Source organism: Stegostoma tigrinum, chromosome 6 (genome assembly GCF_030684315.1).
Source record: "Stegostoma tigrinum isolate sSteTig4 chromosome 6, sSteTig4.hap1, whole genome shotgun sequence".
NCBI classification, from domain to species: Eukaryota; Metazoa; Chordata; class Chondrichthyes; order Orectolobiformes; family Stegostomatidae; genus Stegostoma; species Stegostoma tigrinum.
This window is the reverse complement of record NC_081359.1, coordinates 113,540,350-113,561,089: the sequence shown is the minus strand read 5'-3', so window position 1 is coordinate 113,561,089 and position 20,740 is coordinate 113,540,350. Positions and strand designations below refer to the sequence as shown.

General features: G+C 43.9%; 1 protein-coding gene across 4 annotated transcripts in view; it reads right to left on the bottom strand.

Annotated features, from left to right (window-relative positions):
- LOC125453304 (F-box/WD repeat-containing protein 7-like) overlaps positions 1–20,740 on the bottom strand; it is a 201,481-nt gene that overhangs the window by 58,572 nt on the left and 122,169 nt on the right. For all 4 annotated transcript variants that reach the window (XM_048532682.2, XM_059646958.1, XM_048532683.2 and 1 more), the window contains one exon: positions 13,989–14,071. In XM_048532682.2, coding sequence (XP_048388639.1) covers positions 13,989–14,071 — 83 coding nt within the window. The remainder of the gene's footprint in view (positions 1–13,988; positions 14,072–20,740) is intronic.

Below are 20,740 nucleotides of genomic sequence, written 5' to 3'. Positions count from 1 at the left end.
TTCTGGTGCGGCCGCACTTGGCGTATTGCGTACAGTTCTGGTCACCGCATTATAAGAAGGATGTGGAAGCTTTGGAAAGGGTGCAGAGGAGATTTACTAGGATGTTGCCTGGTATGGAGGGAAGGTCTTACGAGGAAAGGCTGAGGGACTTGAGGCTGTTTTCATTAGAGAGAAGGTGGTTGAGAGATGACTTAATTGAAACATATAAAATAATCAGAGGGTTAGATAGGGTGGATAGAGAGAGCCTTTTTCCTAGGATGGTGACGGCGAGCACAAGGGGGCATAGCTTTAAATTGAGGGGTGAAAGATATAGGACAGATGTCAGAGGTAGTTTCTTTACTCAGAGAGTAGTAAGGGAATGGAATGCTTTGCCTGCAACGGTAGTAGATTTGCCAATTTTAGGTACATTTAAGTCGTCATTGGATATGCATATGGACGTACATGGAATAGTGTAGGTTAGATGGGCTTGAGATCGGTATGACAGGTCAGCACAACATCACGAGCCGAAGGGCCTGTACTGTGCTATAATGTTCTATGTTCTATGTATCCTTTGACATTATTTGCATCAATCAACATTCCACTAGCCAAAGAAACAGTGGTCACATTGCTAGAGGAAGCAGCAACGCAGACAGCAGCTCAGTCAGCCATGACAACGTACTTAAACGACTGGACCTCAGCCTCACCGCACTTTAATGGTCAAGTACACAAACAATGGTACACCAATGGGGTCATCCATTATAGATCATTGGTATAGAATCCCTAGAGTGATGTAACCTAGCATGGTGACAAAACACCTGCATGAGAACAAGCCAGCTTGGCAAGCAAGTCAACAACCTTATTGACTGTCATTATGAATAAACTGGACTACAATGAGAAAGAAATAACAAGGTGCAGAACTGGATGAACACAGCAGGCCAAGCAGCATCAGAGGAGCAGGAAAGCTGACGTTTCGGGCCTAGACCCTTCTTCAGAAAAGGGCCTAGCCCTAAAACGTCAGCTTTCCTGCTCTTGAGATGCTGCTTGGCCTGCTGTGTTCATCCAACTCTCCACCTTGTTATCTCGGATTCTCCAGCATCAGCAATTCCTATTATCTCTGATACAATGAGAAAGCGCAGGCACTACTTGCAGATACACACACTTGCCAACAGGTGGAGATAGACCCAACATCACAACGAGCAAACAAGATCACCCAAACGCTGCAGAGACGAAAAATGCAGGACAAATAACCAAGACAGACTATATGAAAATGAAACCAGAAGGCTTGAACGTGGCTGGCTATGACTAGCCAAAAGTACACAAAGCAGGCACCCGTCCCCTCAAACCCATCATTTCCTTACCAGACACATCTACACACAAAATGGCCAAGGACCTACAACACAGAATGAAACACCTGATCGACAGATCACCCCACTACATCTACTTAACCTAGGAATTCCTTAACAACCTAAAGTACATTAAAATCAACGACAATGAGATTATCCCAGCAGGTCTGGCAGCATCTGTGAAGAAAGAACATAGAACTCAGAAAAGTACAGCTCAGTATAGGCCCTTCGGCCCACGATGTTGTGCTGTGGAATAATCCGAATCCAAAAATAAATAAACCTAACCTACATTCCGCTCAATTCACTGTTGTCCATGTGCATGTCCAGCAGTCGCTTAAATGTCACTAATGACTCTGCTTCCACGACTACCACTGGTAAACTATTCCATGTGCTCACAACTCTCTGGGTGAAGAACCTTCCTCTGCGTCTCCTCTACACCTTGCTCCTAACACCTTAAAACTATGACCCCTCGTGGCAGTCAATCCTGCCCTAGGGAAAAGTCTCTGGCTATCAATTCTATCCATGCCTCTCATTACCTTGTACACCTCGATCAGGTCACCTCTCTTCCTCCTTCTCTCCAATGAGAAAAGTCCGAGCTCAGTCAACCTCTCCTCGTAAGGCAAGCCCTCCAGTCCAGGCAGCATCCTGGTAAACCGCCTTTGCACCCTCTCCAAAGCCTCCACATCTTTCCTATAATAGGGCGACCAGAACTGGACATAATATTCCAAGTGTGGTCTCACCAGGGTTTTGTAGAGCTGCAGCATAACCTCGCAGCTCTTAAACTCGATCCCTCTGTTAATGAAAGCCAAAACACCATATGCTTTCTTAACAACCTTATCCGCTTGGGTGGAAACTTTGAGGGAGTTATGCACTTGAACACCAAGATCCCACTGTTCCTCCACACTGCCAAGCATCCTGCCTTTAATCCTATATTCAGCATTTAAGTTTAACCTTCCAAAATGCATCACTTCGCATTTATCCAGGTTGAACTCCATCTGCCATTTCTCAGCCCAGCTCTGCATTCTGTCAATGTCTCACTGAAGCCTGCAATAGCCCTCGATACTATCAACGGCACCTCCAACCTTTGTGTCATCAGCAAACATACTAACCCACCCCTCAACCTCCTCATCCAAGTCATTTATAAAAAATACAAAGTACAGAGGCCCAAGAACAGACCCCTGTGGGACACCACTCAGCACTGACCTCCAGGCAGAATACTTACCATCTACAACCACTCTCTGACTCCCGTCAGCCAACCAACAATTCTGAATCCAGACAGCCAAATCACCCTGTATCCCATACCTCCTGACTTTATGAATGAGCCTGCTGTGGGGAACCTTATCAAATGCCTTGCTGAAGTCCATGTACACCACATCCACTGCTCGACCCTCGTCAACCTGTCTCGTGACTTCCTCAAAGAACTCAATAAGATTTGTAAGGCATGACCTGCCCCTCACAAAGCCATGCTGACTCCCTTTAATCACGTTATGTTTTTCCAAATAGTCATAAATCCTATCCCTCAAAATTCTTTCCAAAACCTTGCTGGCTACAGACCTAAGACTGACTGGTCTGTAATTTCCAGGGATTTCCCTATTCCCTTTCTTGAAAAGAGGAACAACATTTGCCTCCCTCCAATCTTCCGGTACGACTCCCGTGAAGAGTGAGGAAGCAAAGATCTTCGCCAGCAGCTCAGCAACCTTTCTCGCTTCCCGGAGCAACTTAGGATAAATCTGGTCTGGCCCTGGGGGCTTATCAATCTTAATGTTTGCCAAAATTTCCAGCACATCAACTTCCTCAATCTGAGATAATAAAATGTGAGGCTGGATGAACACAGCAGGCCCAGCAGTATCTCAGGAGCACAAAAGCTGACGTTTCGGGCCTAGACCCTTCATCAGGGAGGGGGATGGGGTGAGGGTTCTGGAATAAATAGGGAGAGGGGGGAGGCGGACCGAAGACGGAGAGAAAAGAAGATAGGTGGAGAGGAGAGTATAGATGGGGAGGTAGGGAGGGGATAGGTCAGTCCAGGGAAGACGGACAGGTCAAGGAGGTGGGATGAGGTTAGTAGGTAGGAAATGGAGGTGCGGCTAGGGCTGGGAGGAAGGGATGGGTGAGAGGAAGAACAGGTTAGGGAGGCAGAGACAGGTTCGACTGGTTTTGGGATGCAGTGGGTGGAGGGGAAGAGCTGGGCTGGTTGTGTGGTGCAGTCGGGGGAGGAAAACCAGGCCTTAGGAACTCCCATGTGTGCCTGTGGTTGTCTTGAGTGAGGATGGTCATGTTGTCCCAGTTAAATTGGCCTTCTTTGTCCGAGTACACCTGAGATGAGGGAAAGCTTCCCGTATTGTTTTGCTGCTAGTTGGTGTTCACGTATCCTAATGGCAAGTTTCCTTCCAATGTGGCCGATGTAATTTTGTTGCAGTTGTTGCAAGGTATTTTGTAAATTTTGTTGGTCCTGCATGCCATGGGTAAGGTGTCCTTGGTCCTTGCGAGCATTTGTCATAGTGTGGCTGTAGGTCTGTGTGCTGCTGTGATTCCTAGTAGTCACAGGAATCTCATTGTTTGTTCTGATATGTTCTTGACATAGGGTAGTGTGGCCAGTGTATTAGGGCATACTGTGTCCTCTTGTCTATCTAGTAGGCACCTGCGGATTAAATTGTTTGGATATCTGTTGTTTGCAAAGCACCCTTGTGTAACTGCTCTTCCTACGCAGTTCTGGTGTGTTGCAGTGTGCTGTGCCTCACTTGAATAGTGTCCTGTCTCGGCTTTGTTTGTGAACATTGGAGTGATTGCTGTGAAAATTGAGGATTTGATCAGTGGGGGTTCCCTCCCTGTATACTGCAGTCTGGATCTACCTCTTGGTCTAGAAATGGAAGTTGATTGTTACCTTCCTCAGCTGTCATAAATTTGATCCTTGTGAAAACTTTGAGATGGTGTGTCTCTTCTAACTTGGTGAGTTTTAATGATGACAAACACATCATCTGTATTTCGGATCCACAGTTTTGGCTGGACGAGGGAGAGGTTGGTGAGTTTCGGTCTTTGCATGACTGCCTCTGCGATAATCTGAGATGGGTGAACCCATTGGTGTGCCATTGATTTGTTTGTACATTTGGCCATTAAAGATGAAGAATATGGTGAGGCATAGGTCCAGTAGTCTGAGTATGTTGTCCTGGCTCATGGAGCTGTTTGGAGTCTGTGTTTCTGCTGCAATGTTTCTTAGCCTAGTGGTATGTCAGTGGACATGGATAGTGCTGTGATGTCAGAGGAGGCAATAATCTCATAGTTTTTATTTGACAGAAAGAACTGCAGATGCTGTAACTCAGAAACAAAAATAGAAGTTGCTGGAGAAGCTCAGCAGGCCTGGCAGCATCTGTGAAGGAAAAAAATCAGAGTTAACGTTTCATGTCCGGAACAAGTGTTCTGAGGAAGGGTCACCAGCCCCAAAACATTAACTCTGCTTCTTTACTGGGGGTTTTCTACAGACCCCCAAATAGCAGTAGGGAGATTGACGAACTCATTGGCTGGCAGATTGTTGAAAAGTGCAAACGTAGCAGGGTTGTTGTTATGGGTGACTTCAACTTTCCCAGTATAGATTGGAACCTCCTTAGTGCAGATGGTTTGGATGGAGCCGTTTTTGTCAGGTGTGTTCAGGAGGGTTTCCTTACTCAGTATGTGGACAGGCCGACAAGGGGGGAGGCCATTTTGGATTTGGTGCTCGGCAATGAGCCAGGACAGGTGTCAGATCTCGTGGTGGGAGAACACTTTGGCGACAGTGACCACAGCAGCCTCACAATTTACCATAGCCATGGAGAGAGAAAGGAGCAGTTACCAGGGGAAGATATTTAACTGGGGTAAAGGAAACTATGACACTATCAGACAGGAGTTGGGAAGTACAGATTGGGAGCAATTGTTCCACAGAAAGGGTACAGCAGACATGTGGAGGCTGTTTAAGGAGCAGTTGTTGCGAGTGATGAATAAATTTGTTCCTCTGAGACAGGTAAGAAGGGGTAAGAGTAAGGAGCCTTGGATGACGGGTACAGAGGTGCCTCTTGTCAAAAAGAAAAAGGCAGCTTACCTAAGGTGGAGGAAGCAAGGGCCTAGCACAGCTTTAGAGGATTACAGGCTTGCTCGGAAGGAGCTCAAAAGTGGACTGAGGAGGGCCAGGAGGGGGCACGAAAAAGGCTTGGCAGGAAGGATTAGGGAGAACCCGAAGGCATTTTACTCATACTTGAGGAATAAGAGAATGATCAGGGAGAAGGTAGGGCTGATCAGGGAGAAGGTAGGGCAGATCAGGGATAGCGTAGGGAACTTGTGTGTGGAGTGTGAGCAGATAGGGGAAGCCCTAAATGAGTTTTTTGCTTTGGTTTTCACGAAGGAAAGGGACCTTGTTGTGAATGAGAACTTTGAGGAGCAGGAAAACAGGCTTGAACAGATCCAGATTGAGGAAATTACTGGGTGCAGCAGAAACACAGACTCCAAACAGCTCCATTAGCCAGGACAACATACTCAGACTACTGGGCCTATGCCTCACCATATTCTTCATCTTTAATGGTCAAATGTACAAACAAATCAATGGCACACCAATGGGTTCACCCATCTCAGATTATCGCAGAGGCAGTCATGCAAAGACCGAAACTTACCAACCTCTCCCTCGTCCAGCCAAAACTGTGGATCCGAAATACAGATGATGTGTTTGTCATCATTAAAACTCACCAAGTTAGAAGAGACACACCATCGCAAAGTTTTCACAAGGATCAAATTTATGACAGCTGAGGAAGATAACAATCAAACTTCCATTTCTAGACCAAGAGGGAGATCCAGACCGCAGTATACAGGAAGGGAACCCCCACTGATCAAATCCTCAATTTTCACAGCAATCACTCCAATGTTCACAAACAAAGCCGAGACAGGACACTATTCAAGATTATAACTGCATGAAATAAATTTTCATCTCGCCTCAGCTCCTGCTCCTTCCAATTAACAACCGAGTCTATATTGCTGGAAATAGAGAACTTGTTATTTGAGAAAGCTGGGTTACACTGAAGCAAATTGGTTGGCTGCATAAGAATTCACACCATTATGATCTGCAAAAATTACACAGCAGTATTATCAGATTCTGCAACTTTAGCTGCCATTGCATTTTAAAATAATTTCCCAACGAGCCAAGTATCTGTTTTTGAGGGTATTTTTAAGCTGTAAAACAGTTCAGTCCAAAAATGAAGATCGGAATGCTGGCATCTAATTAAGTGTACCACAAGGAGACCATATAAAGCTGCTGAATTACTGATGTATGTATAGGCACTCAGCTGCTGAGAAACAGGATTCATTGTACGAAATGCTGTGAGATAGTCACATTGAAACATTAAACAAGTCTTTTGACACTGCAATTCTATGTTCTTAGAACATAGAACATTACAGCACAGTACAGGCCCTTCGGCCCTCGATGTTGTGCCGATCTGTCATACCGATCTGAAGCCCGTCTAACCTACACTTACCCAGAATGCACACAACTCAATCTTCGGGTGGCACGGTGGCTCAGTGGTTAGCACTGCAGCCTCACAGCACCAGGGAAACAGGTTCAATTCCAGCCTCAGGCAACTGTCTGTGTGGAGTTTGCACATTCTCTCCGTGTCTGCGTGGGTTTTCTCTGGGTGCTCCAGTTTCCTCCCACTGTCCAAAGATGTGCAGGTGAGGTGGATTGGCTAAGCTAAATTACCCGTAGAGTTCAGGGAGGCATAAATTAGGTGGGTTACTTGGGGATGGGACTGGGTGGGATACTCTAAGGTTCAGTGTGGACTTGTTGGGCCGAAGGGCCTGTTTCCACACTATAGGGATTCTATGATTCTAAAAACTGTACAAATGATTAATTATTATCGATATACTCTTCTGAGATTTTGTTTTGAATGTATTATGTTCATCTTTGATAACATTGCTCACATGAGGCACAGGAATTTTGGAAAAGCTATCCTCCTTACAACAAAAATAAACTTTGGGATATTGTAAAGGCTAGGATAGACATATTCTCGATCAGTCCCGTGTAAAGTTAGAGGGAAAGGGCAGGAAAGTCGGTGTGAGGAATGTTAGTTCATCCAAAACCTCAGTGAATGGTGGAGGAAGCTTGAGGGACCGAACAGCCTCCTCCTGTTCCTTATTTCTTTGGTCTTAAAGACAATATGTTTTTACTTTTCTCTATTTTTGACTGTGGACCAAAAGGGGCAAAAAGACCGTTTTAAAACAAAGGATTGTGGAAGGAATTTTTAAAAAGTAGAGTAAACTGCTTAAAACTGAGATAAGGAAAAATTTATTCACCCAGAGTGGTAAGCCTGTGGAATTCACTGCCACAGAAAGATGTCTGCTAAAAAGGAGATGCATAAACGAATTGGGGGTTAAAGGAATCAGAGGATATGGCAGGAAAGGTTACTGAACTGGATGATCAGGCTTGATCTTAATGATGGGGCAGGTTCAGAAGGGCTAAATGGCCTATTCCTGCTTGTAATTTCTATATTTCAATGGACTGCTGCCCCTTTAAAAAGCAAGCGGCTGAACATCATAAGGAGTCACGTTTAACCTGCTGCTTTATTCAGTAGTTGTGGGGAGTACTGGGGGCTTTTTGCAGACTGCTCACCACTAAAGGGGTGTGTACAAAGTAACATATGGCTAGCAACAAGCTGCTGATTACTGTGTGGAGGTGTGGCCATTTGTAGACAACAAAGGTCATTAACACCACAACACCAATCTGACTCCTTCATAGCTGAACAGTTTATAGAACATTAAACAAAGAACAGTACAGCACAGTACAGGTCCATCAGCCCACGATGTTGTGCCAAACTATTACCCTAAACCCAAGGTCCATCTAACCTCCACCGTTACCTTATACATCATCCATATGCCTATCTAATAGCTGCTTAAATGCCCCTAATGAGGCTGACTCCCAAGAACCTACCTCTGACGTCTCCCTGATATCTACCTCCTTTCACTTTAAAACTACGTCACCGGACCCGAAACGTTAACTGTTGTCTCCTCCACAGATGCTGCCAGACCGGCCGAGCTTTTCCAGCAACTTCTGTTTTTGTTCCTGATTTACAGCATCCACTGTTCTTTCGGTTCTTACTAATTTGTTTTGGTCTGTCTTGTGTCTGTGCATACATAGGGGAGTTTTAGAAGAGGGCTAGAGTTTTAGCTTAAGTTACATGCTGATATTTCACCATTGTTTACTTGTGAATAAAATTTTGACATTGTTTCAAAATGAGATAGTTCATTCTGAAGTATACCAAATTTAATTAGGGGAAATCATGAATGCATGAGGCACAATCTGACTGAGGTGGATTGGAAAAATACATTAAAAAAGGAGACAACAGTAAATTGGCTTCAGTTTTAAAAAAAGCAGCTACTGCGAGAGACTTAACTCTGGAACAAATTCCTTCAAGGGGCAAAATCTGAAAACAGGTCAATCATAGCTGACAAGGGAAATTCAGGATTGTTCAAGATTAAAATGAAAAGATCTATAAAAAGAGTTTCCTGACTGGAGGTGCAGAGAGGGAACGATGAACTTTTGAAATTAATTCAGTTTTAGTCATATTAAATTAATATTAATTTAATTTAATATTAATTTATTCAGTAATTTATTCTGTAATCCAAGGCAGCACCTGAACATGGCAACATTATGTACTGAGGTCGAGTGAAAAGTGTAAGTGACAATTTTAAATAAATCTAAACGGCGAGAGCTTGGAATACTCAAAAGGACAGCCAATCAGCTGATATGGAAAGGGAGAACATGCCAAGAATGCGATCTTGCTTTAAAAAAACACGAAAATAGGCTGCAAGTTTCTATTGGCACATAAAAAGGAAACATTTGGCTAAAATAAATGCATCCATTAAAGGCAGAATCAGGAGATTTTATAATGGGGAACAGAGGAACTGCAGAGGGGCTAAATGGGAGTACACTTGAAATGTGAGAACACTCAAGGCTACTGGCCAAGTGCTGGAAAGTGGGATGTGTGGGGATGGGTCACAATGAGCTTAAAGACTAGAGATAACAAAGTGTGGAGCTAGATGAACGCAGCAGGCCAAGCAATGTCTTAGGAGCACAAAAGCTTAAAGACTACTTCTGTGCAGTTTGATTCTGTGACTTGAAATGATACCAGTTTCATTGAGGAAGATTCCAGAAATCTCCTAGAACAAGTGGTCAGGGAGAATGAGGAGCTGAAGTAAATTAGAGTTAGCAAGGCGATTGCACTGAACACATTAATGGGATTGAAAGTTGAAGAACACCCAGGACCTAATGGTCTTCATCCCAAAGTGCTGAAGATGGCGTTTGGAGAGATAGTTGGTGATTATCTTCCAAAATTGTATAGATTATGAAATGATCCCTCAAGTTGGGAAGGAAACAAAATGTCACCCCACAACTTAAGGGAGGGAGAGGAAAAAGAAACAGGGAAAGAAAAAAAACAGCAACTACAGGCTTGTTAGCGTCACATGAAAAATAGAGAAAATGTTAGAACCTATAATAAAGTATGGGATAAATAGACACCCGGTTGATAACAAGATAATGGGAACTGCAGATGCTGGAGAATCTGAGATGTGGAGATTCTGAAGCTTGTGAAATCCACTTCCCCGACTGCATCCCAAAACCAGACAAGCTGGTCCCCGCCTCCCTAACCTGATCTTCCTCTCACCTCTCCCACCTCAAGCCACACCTCTATTCCCTACCTACTAACCTCATCCCGCCCCCTTGACCTGTCCATCCTCCCCACCTATACTCTCCTCTTCACCTATCTTCTCCTCTATCCATCTTTGATCCGCTTCCCCGTCTCCCTATTTATTTCAGAACCCTCTCCCCCGCCCCTTTTCTGATGAAGGGTCTAGGCCTAAAACATCAGCTTTTGTGCTCCTGAGATGCTGCTTGGCCTGCTGTGTTCATCCAGCTCCACACTTTGTTACCTGGTTGATAATGATCTGATTAAGTACAGTCAGCATGGATTTGTGAATAGGAAGTTATGCTTGACAAATCTGCCAGACTTTTGTTAAGATCAGGCAATATCCTGATGGATCTCTTTTACACTGTCCAACGTAATCACATCCTTCTGCTCTGCAGTGTCCAGACCTACATACAATACTTCAACTGTGGTTGCACTAACCTGATATATAGCAATGATATATGGCATCATCACAACCTCCTTGTCATAGAGTTCTGGAGGCTTGCTGCATGGAAACAGGCCCTTCGGCCTAACCTATCCATGCCGCCCAGACTTCACAATCATTTTAGTCCCATTTGCCTGAGTTTGATCTATATCCCTCTGTACCTATCCCATCCAAATACTTGTCTAAATATTTCTTAAATGACAATACTGTACTAGCCTCTACCATTACCTCCGTCAGCCGATTCCAGACACTCACCACCCCCTCAGTGAGAAAACATTGCCCCTTTGGACCCTATTGTATCTCTCCCCTCTCACCTTAAGCCTACGCCCTCTAGTAGTAACTGGATGTTAAACTAGAGGGGGTTCAGAAGAGATTTACATGGATGTTGCCAGGAGTAGGGTTTGAGCTGTAGGGAGAGGCTGAATAAGCTGGGTCTTTGTCCCTACAGCAGAGGTTGAGGGGTGACCTTACTGAGGTTTATAAAGCCATGAGGGGCAGAGACAGGGTAGGAGAATACAAAATCAAAGGGCATAGGTTGAAAGGTCACAGGGGAAAGATTTAAAAGGAACCTGAGGGCAACTTCCTCATACAGAGGGTGGTACGTGTAAGCAATAAGCTGCCACAGGAAGCTGTAGAGGCTAATACAATTACAACATTTAAAAGGTATTTGGATGGGTACATGAACAGAAAGGGTTTGCAGCAATATGGGCCAAATGCTGGCCAATGGGACATATCAGTTTAGGACATATGGTTGAAGCAGACAAGTTGGACTGAAGAGTCTGTTTCCATGCTGTGCATCTCTGACTCCATGACACAAACAAAATTGATAAAGGAGAATCAATGGAATTAGTACTCTCAGATTTTAACGAGGCTTGATGAAAGTTTGATAATGATAATGCACTGGCATGGATTAATGATTGGATAACAGACAGGAAACAGTAAGAATAAATGGGTCATTGTTACATTGGCAGACTGTTACTAGCCAGGTACTGCACGAAATAGTACTTAGTTACCAGCTATTCACAACATAAACCAATGATTTGGAGGTGGGGACCAAATGTAACATTTCCAAATTCACAGGTGATACAAAGCTGGGTGGGAACGTGTGCAGTGAGGAATGTCTAAATGAGGTTTCAGGAAATTTTGGACAGGTTAACTAGATGGGCAAAAACACGACAAATGGAATATAATGTGGTAAATTGCAAAATGACCCACTTTGATGGGGGAAACAAATGTGCAGAGTACATATTAAATGGCAAGTTAGAAAGTCCAGACGTTCAAAAGGATCTAGGGTTTCCTTGCACACAAGTTACTGAAAGCAAATGTAGCAAACTACGAAGACTAATGTAATGTCAGACTTTATTGCAAGACAATGAGAATACAGGAGTAGTGAAATCTTGCTTCTGTTGAATAGCAGCTTGGTCAGGCTGCACCTAGAACACTTAAGTAATCTTTGTCTTAATTCCTCAGGAAAGATTACTGCCATACAGGAAATAAAACAAAAGGTTCACCAAACTTGTTCCCAATATGGCAAAACCATTCTATGGAGGGAAAGTAGGGACCTTAGGCCTGTAACCTCTACAGTTTCCAAGAACGAGGGGCTGGATTGGCCATGCTAAATTGCCCATAGTGTTCAGGGGTGTGTGGGTTATAGGGGGATGGGTCTGGGTGGGATGCTCCAAGGGGTGGTGTGGACTTGTAGGCCCGAAAGGCCTGTTTCCACACTGTAGGGAATCTAAAAAAAATCCATAAAATACTTAAAGGGATAGACAAGGTAAATGTGGATAACTGAGTTTCTCCAGAGATGGAGTCTAGGACTGGATGTATAATTTTAAAGGGAAAATGCCACTTAGCTCCCAGATGAGGAGAATTTGCTTTTTTAAAAAAAAATTAAGAGGGTTATGAACCTTTGGAATTCTCTACCATACAGGGTTGTACAAGTTCAGTCTTTAAGTATGTTGAGTGAGTGAGTGGATAGTGATGGATTTCCTTTTACCAATGGCATACAGGATTATGAGATGCATAAAAAGATACAAAAAAGTGTTCAGTCAGTCATCATGGTATTCAGTGGTGGAAAAGGGCCAGAATGGGTTGAATGGTCAATTCCTGAACTTACAACCTACTTACTTGTAACAAACAGCAATTCCTAAGTACAAAAATCTGGTCTGTTTTTCCCAGAATCATAGAACATAGAACATTACAGCACAGTACAGGCCCTTTGGCCCGCGATGTTGTGCCGACCTGTCATACCCATCTTAAGCCCATCTAACTTAACTATTCCATGTACGTCCATATGCTTGTCCAATGACGACTTAAATGTACCTAAAATTGGCAAATCTACTACCGTTGCAGGCAAAGCAAAGTTCCATTCCCTTACTACTCTGAGTAAAGAAACTACCTCTGACATCTGTCCTATATCTTTCACCCCTCAATATAAAACTATGCCCCTCGTGCTCGCCGTCACTATCCTAGGAAAAAGGCTCTCCCTATCCACCCTATCTAACCCTCTGATTATTTTATATGTTTCAATTAAGTCACCTCTCAACCTTCTTCTCTCTAAGGAAAACAGCCTCAAATCCCTCAGCCTTTCCTCGTAAGACCTTCCCTCCATACCAGGCAACATCTTAGTAAATCTCCTCTGCACCCTTTCCAAAGCTTCCACATCCTTCTTATAATGCGGTGACCAGAACTGTACACAATATGCCAAGTGCGGCCACACCAGAGTTTTGTACAGCTGTAGCATAACCTCTTGGTTCCGGAACTCGATCCCTCTATCAATAAAAGCTAAAACACTGTACGCCTTCTTAACAGCCCTGTCAACCTGGGTGGCAACTTTCAAGGATCTGTGTACATGGACACGGAGATCTCTCTGCTCATCTACACTACTAAGAATCTTACCATTAGCCCAGTACTTTGCCTTCTGGTTACTCCTACCAAAGTGCATCACCTCACACTTTACAGCTTGGAGTTTGCTACTGGGCCCAACGAGTCCACACTGACTCTACAAATATCATCCTACCCAGACCCACGTCCCCAACCCAATCCCTGTAACCCTACATTTCCCATGGCTAATCCACGTAACCAGCACACCCTGGACACTACTGACAATTTAACTTGGCCAATCCACCTAACCTGCACATCTTTGAACTGTGGGAGGAAACCAGAGCACGCAGAAGGAATCCATGCAGACACAGCGAGAATGTGCAAACTCTACACAAGGTAGGAACTGAACCCAGGACCCTGACCCTGAGGAAACAGTGCTAATCAGTGAATCCTTGAGACACACTTAGATGGAATCTTCAATGTTTGTGACTACCCTAGAAATGGAGGGACTTAATTTCCAGTGTGGTGTCCCAGTGAGACATAGCAACATGAATCTTTGAACGAACTTATTCTTCCAGTATTATTATAGTCAGTCATAGAAAACATCAAATCACAAGACAACAAGTTTAAGCAGACAGGTGGCCTAATCATTGGGTTTGAGCTGAGACATTACTTGGTCTTCCGGGGAGCTGCCTATTCTGTCAGTACCTGGAGTACTCTGACCCTTTGCAGAGCTTCTTTCCTGGTGACAGCGCTCGCACATCAAGGCCATTCTCTGACTTTCGCTTCATCTGTGAAAGAGAGAATAAGAAATTGAGAAAACAAATTCTGATCTGCTGGGAGCTCCAGTTAACACAGGAAAAAACAACAGGAAATAGGATATTAATAGGACTCGGGCTTGTCATAAACTATCTTACAAAGGGCAAACAATCAAATAAACATAGACAGGACGCAGAATTAATCCTTCCTGACAACTACAAATAACTCCTAATAGCAATCCATCCAGATTTGTAATTGTTTTAAACAACAATTACTCAGTAACCTTTGCTGCAAAACAAGACAGATAGGAAATAGTGACCAGGGAAGCACTTAATGTATGAGATCTATTACAAAGCAGATAGGTAGATATAAGCTGTATCCTTTGCAGCAATTTCATGCAATTTTTGTATAATCAACCTCCAAGAGATAGAAAGAGCAGCTGATTTAGTGGGGTTGTACGAATGCACTCTCAGCCTGTCATATGGGCTACGATTATTTAAATAAGCCTCTTAACAAGCCCTTGTAAACAATCTGGCTAGTCTTTCAGCAGAAAACACAGCAAGGGAACATCGATTATATTTGCGAACTTGGATCTATCAGTCTATTCAGCTTCTCAAATGCTGCAGTTCTGTGACCCCATGTCTGAAACAGGAACCCCTCTTTGTAAAGACAACAAAATGTGAGGCTGGACGAACACAGCAGGCCAAGCAGCATCTCAGGAGCACAAAAGCTGACGTTTCGGGCCTAGACCCTTCATCAGAGAGGAAACGTCAGCTTTGGTGCTCCTGAGATGCTGCTTGGCCTGCTGTGTTCATCCAGTCTCACATTTTGTTGTCTTGGATTTTCCAGCATCTGCAGTTCCCATTATCTCTGATACTATTTTAACCCCTCTTTGTAAATTCTGTTTTGTAGCAGTATGATAAATCCATATGCACTCAAGAGATGAAGATCCTGTTCAACTCCATTCCTCAGAAAATGTTGTACTTCTAATGCATTTCGTCTTTTATTTAGTTTCTTATGTGAAAGGCTCTGACATACGATCATTCTGAAATTCAGCCTGTGTTATGTAGGCTGTAATTTTGCACATATTAGGATCCCAAAAGTGTCAATGTGTGGGCAACCTATTAAATCTGGTTTTGGTAAAGAGAAGTTTGTTGTCTAAAATATTTGGGACAATCACAGCAGAGGAGTTTGTTTGGCCATTAAGTCTGTTCCAGCTTGGAGAGATGTGGGTTGACAATATTCCCATTCCCAGCACTATTCCTACAGTCCTGCAACCCTTTTCAGGCATTTATCTGATTCTATTTGAAAGCTACAGTGTGAATGAATTTTCCTTCACAATCCACTCCAGCATGGTATTCAAAATTATAAAAACTCAGAATCCCTGCAGTGTGGAAGCAGGTCATTCAGCACATCACTTCCACACTGACCCTCTGAAGAACATCCCACCCAGATGCATGCTCTACCCGAGCCTTGCAATTCCCACCCAAACAATTTAGCTTAGCCAATCCACCTAACTTGCACACTTTGGACTGTGGAGGAAACCCGAGCACCCAGAGGAAACCCACGCAGACACAGGGACAACGTGCAAACTCTACACAGACAGTCATGTGAAGCTAGAAACGAATTCAGCTCTCTGGTGCTGAGGCAGCAGTGCCTACCCAAAGAAATCTCATACAAAGAAAAATTCTCATCTCTTCTGTAATTCTATTGTCAATTGTTCATCATGCACTCTATGTCAGAAAAGTCAAACTCTTGATCACTTTCATTACCATTCTGACTGCCAATCCGCCAATTCCAGTCAACCCAGTCAGATCCCTTCTCTGCTGTCATTTGTGCACCCTCTCAAAATTGTTCAATAAAAACAAGAACAGCAGATGTTGGAGATCTGCAAAAGTCAAAACTGGAGAACCTCAGAAGGTCTATCAGCATCTGAGAGAAGAAAGTAAGCATTTCAAGTCCGCTTTCTTTCCACAGATGCTGCCAGACCAGCTGAGGTTCTCCAGCAATTTCTGTTTTTGATCCCTCAAAATAATTGGTTGCTAGATTCAACAAAAATCAGAAATTAAAGCAAAAAACTACAGATACTGGAAACCTGAAATAAACTGCTTGAAAAACTCAGGTCATTGGGCAACATCTGTGGGGAGGGAAACAGAGTTTCAAGTGCAGTATGATTTTTCATAACAGAAAAGGGTTTAGAAGGTGGGTTTTCAAAATACTTTTGACAGAAGAAGTGGGGAAGAAGTGGGGAAGAAGTGGGGAAGAAGTGGGGAAGAAGTGGGGAAGAAGTGGGGAAGAAGTGGGGAAGAAGTGGGGAAGAAGTGGGGAAGAAGTGGGGAAGAAGTGGGGAAGAAGTGGGGAAGAAGTGGGGAAGAAGTGGGGAAGAAGTGGGGAAGAAGTGGGGAAGAAGTGGGGAAGAAGTGGGGAAGAAGTGGGGAAGAAGTGGGGAAGAAGTGGGGAAGAAGTGGGGAAGAAGTGGGGAAGAAGTGGGGAAGAAGTGGGGAAGAAGTGGGGAAGAAGTGGGGAAGAAGTGGGGAAGAAGTGGGGAAGAAGTGGGGAAGAAGTGGGGAAGAAGTGGGGAAGAAGTGGGGAAGAAGTGGGGAAGAAGTGGGGAAGAAGTGGGGAAGAAGTGGGGAAGAAGTGGGGAAGAAGTGGGGAAGAAGTGGGGAAGAAGGCAGTAAAAATAAAGGAGAGATAAGATACAGTCAGGTTCTAAAATTGTGGAATTCAATATACATACAGTCTGTGCGGCTGTAAAACACCCAAGTGGAAAATGAGGTGCTATTCCTCGAGTTTGCATGGTGGTTTGCTGGAGCACCAGGGCAGGCCCAGTACAGAAATGTTAGCCCTAGGGCAAGGTGGTTCATTGAAATAGCCAACAAGTGGAAAGGTCAGGGTCACACTCAGGAACAAAGTGGAGCCAAAATCCAGCCTGCTTTTGGTCTCAACAACATAAAAGGATGGTGATTTCCAAATGAAGTAGACTAGATTGAAAGCAGCACAAGTGGGCTGCTGCTTCAGCATGGGGGTGCATTTGAAGCCTTGGAAAGTGAAGAGGGCATTGGTGAATGGGTAAATGTTTCACTTGTTCCAATTTGAGAGGATGAGTGGAAGTGGGATGTCCTAGAGAGACTGGTCCTATGGAATGCTGCCACTGGAGAGGAGGGGGAATATGTACCTGATGGTGGCATCCTGCTCGAGGTGGTGGAAATAACTGATTGAATATGGGGACAATGGGGCGGAAAGTGGGGACAATGGGAACCCAATTGTTGCCTGGGAAGGAAGAGATGAAGGAAGAACTGTGGGAGATAGGTCATGACTAAGGGCCCTGTCAACCATGCAATATGCTTAACAGTAAATTATAGGTCCTGGTATGAAAAAACAAAGGAATTACAAGAATACAAAAATTAACTGAGCAACAGGAAACAGTAATAGTCTATAGACCAGGGAAGGCAATAGCCAAGTGGTATTATCGCTAGACTATAAATCCAGAGGCCCGGACAACGTTCTTGTGAACAGGGTTCGAATCTTGTCAGGGCAGAAGGTAGAATTTGAATTTAATAATAATCTGGAATTAAGAGTCTAATGATGACCATGAAACCAATGTCGATAGGTTTTTTCTAACAATCTGGTTGACTAATGTCCTTGAGGGAAGGAAATCTGCCATCCTTTCTTGGTCTGGCCTACATGTGACTCCAGACCCACAGCAACATGGTTGACTTTTAATTGTCCTCTGGGCAATTTGGATGCGCAATAAATGCTGGTCCAGCCAGCCATGCCCACATCCCATGAATGAATTGAAAAATAATTTTTTTTTTGGCTGGAGGAAGGTCGAGAGTGGCATTCCCTAGGAATTGATATCAGGACCTTTGCTTATGTTCATGCATTTTAATGATCTGAACTTTGTGTAAGCAGCAATTTTATAGTTTACAGATGACACAGAAGTTGAAAGAATTGTAAACCGAGAGGTGGGAATAGTGCGGAACTCAAAAAGGGCAGTGGCAAGTTGGAAGAGTGGGCAGGTAGGTGGCAGATGAAGGACAATGCAGAGGCATGTGAAGTAATGCACTTTGGTTGGAAGAACATTGAAAGGCAATACAAACTAGGGAGAACAGGAACGGAGGTGCATATGTGCACAGATCACTGAAGGAGGTGGGATAGGTGGAGACAGCATAGTGTTCTTGGCTTTATTAAACAGAACTTGAAGTACATTGGCAAGGGAGGTGATGCTGAACCAAGAGAAGATCTGACAGAGGTTTTCAAAATCATGAGCAGGCTGTACAGTGTCGACAGGGAGAAGCCATTTCTGCTTGTAAAATAAAAGAACAAAAGGGCATAGGTTTAAAGTGATATGCCAAAGGAACAAATGTGATGCAACAAAACAAAGTAACACATGGAGTAGTTAAGGTCTGGAACGCCCTGCTGGAAACGTGGTTGAGGCAAGTTCAACCTAGGGGCAGTGTAGGGATATTAGTGAGGATGGAAAATCCACAGTTGCAGAAATTGGAGGTCACGTCAGAGGCAGCCCAGTAAAATGTGACATCTTTGGAACAGATGCAATGGAGACAGAGGAACTGACAGAATGGAATCCTTGCAGGAACCTGGTGTGAGGTGGTATAGTCAAGGTAGCTGTGGGAGTGGGCTTGTAATGGGTAGTGGTCGACATCCTAGCCTCAGAAATTCAAACTAACAGTGAAGTCAAGGAAGAGATGGACCAGGTCAAGATGAGAGAAGGATAGAAAATAGAAAAAAAATCACCAGGTTGCTTTCCAAATCCAGACAAGAGCAAAAAGCTGCAAAGACATCTTTGATATATTGGGGAGAGAACATAGAACATTATAGCACAGTACAGGCCCTTCGGCCCTCGATGTTGTGCTGACCTGTCATACCGATCTCAAGCCCATCTAACCTACACTATTCCATGTACGTCCATATGCTTGTCCAATGATGACTTAAATGTACCTAAAGTTGGCAAACCTACCACCATTGCAGGCAAAGCGTTCCATTCCCATACTACTCTCTGAGTAAAGAAACTACCTCTGACATCTGTCCTATATCTTTCACCCCTCAATTTAAAGCTATGCCCCTCCTGCTCGCCATCACTAACCTAGGAAAAAGGCTCTCCCTATCCACCCTATCTAACCCTCTGATTATTTCATATGTCTCAATTAAGTCACCTCTCAACCTTCTTCTCTCTAATGAAAACAGCCTCAAGTCCCTCACCCTTTCCTCGTAAGACCTTCCCTCCATACCAGGCAACGTCCTAGTAAATCTCCTCTGCACCCTTTCCAAAGCTTCCACATCCTTCTTATAATGCGGTGATCAGAACTGCACACAATACTCCAAGTGCGGCCGCACCAGAGTTTTGTACAGCTTCACCATAACCTCTTGGTTCCGGAACTCGATCCCTCTATTAATAAAAGCTAAAACACTGTATGCCTTCTTAACAGCCCTGTCAACTTGGGTGGCAACTTTCAAGGATCTGTGTACATGGACACCGAGATCTCTCTACTCATCTACACTACAAAGAATATTACTATTAGTCCAGTACTTTGCCTTCCGGTTACTCCTACCAAAGTGCATCACCTCACACTTGTCTGCATTAAACTCCATTTGCCACCTCTCAGCCCAGCTCTGCAGCTTATCTATGTCTCTCTGCAACCTACAGCATCCCTCGTCACTATCCACAACTCCACCGACCCTAGCGTCGTCTGCAAATTTACTAAGCCATCCTTCTACGCTCTCATCCAGGTCATTTATAAAAATGACAAACAGCAGTGGACCCAACACTGACCCTTGCGGTACACCACTAGTAACTGGTCTCCAGGATGACCATTTCCCATCAACCACCACCCTCTGTCGTCTTTCAGCAAGCCAATTTCCGATCCAAACTGCTATATCTCCCACAATCCCATTCCTCCGCGTTTTGTACAATAGCCTACTGTGGGGAACCTTATCGAACGCCTTGCTGAAATCCATATACACCACATCAACCGGTTTACTCTCATCTACCTGTTTGGTCACCTTCTCAAAGAACTAGGATACTACTCTACTGTCCAACATCATCGTACACGAGAACAAAGATCAAAGTCAGCACAATTTCAGGGTCTGTCCTCAACTAGTTGACTTAAATTTCCCTATCAGTTCCAAAAATTTCTGAAACCCAACGTAAATTACAAAGATAACAAAGTGTGGGGCTGGATGAACGCAGCAGGCCAAGCAGCATCTTAGGAGCACAAAAGCTGATGTTTCGGGCCTGGACCCTTCATCAGAAAGTTACAAATACTGCTAACATATGCCAGTTTTTGCTGCTGCAGATCTTACAGGACATGAACACAGATTTGAAGTCAATGGCTTAAAACCCGAAGAGGTTCCAACAAAACAAACAAAGGAGACGAGAACAAAGTTGAGGCAGATATTGAGTTCCCTTACATTTTGGAACTGGCATTCAAATCCAGCACAAGTCAAAGGAATCAAGGGTACTTTAACCAGTTGGCCGCAAAATGTATTTTCCCAATCTTAATGCAGTTATTACTGCATTGCCTTCAATGGAACATCAGATAAGGAGTTTTAGTCCAATTGCAACTAGCGCTATCCCTCACTATGAAACATAATGTCAGAAGCAAAAAGTATTCCATTCCTCCTGCAAACAATGCTTCACTTTGAATTTTTTTCAAGATATTCATTCTTTCATTGGACAT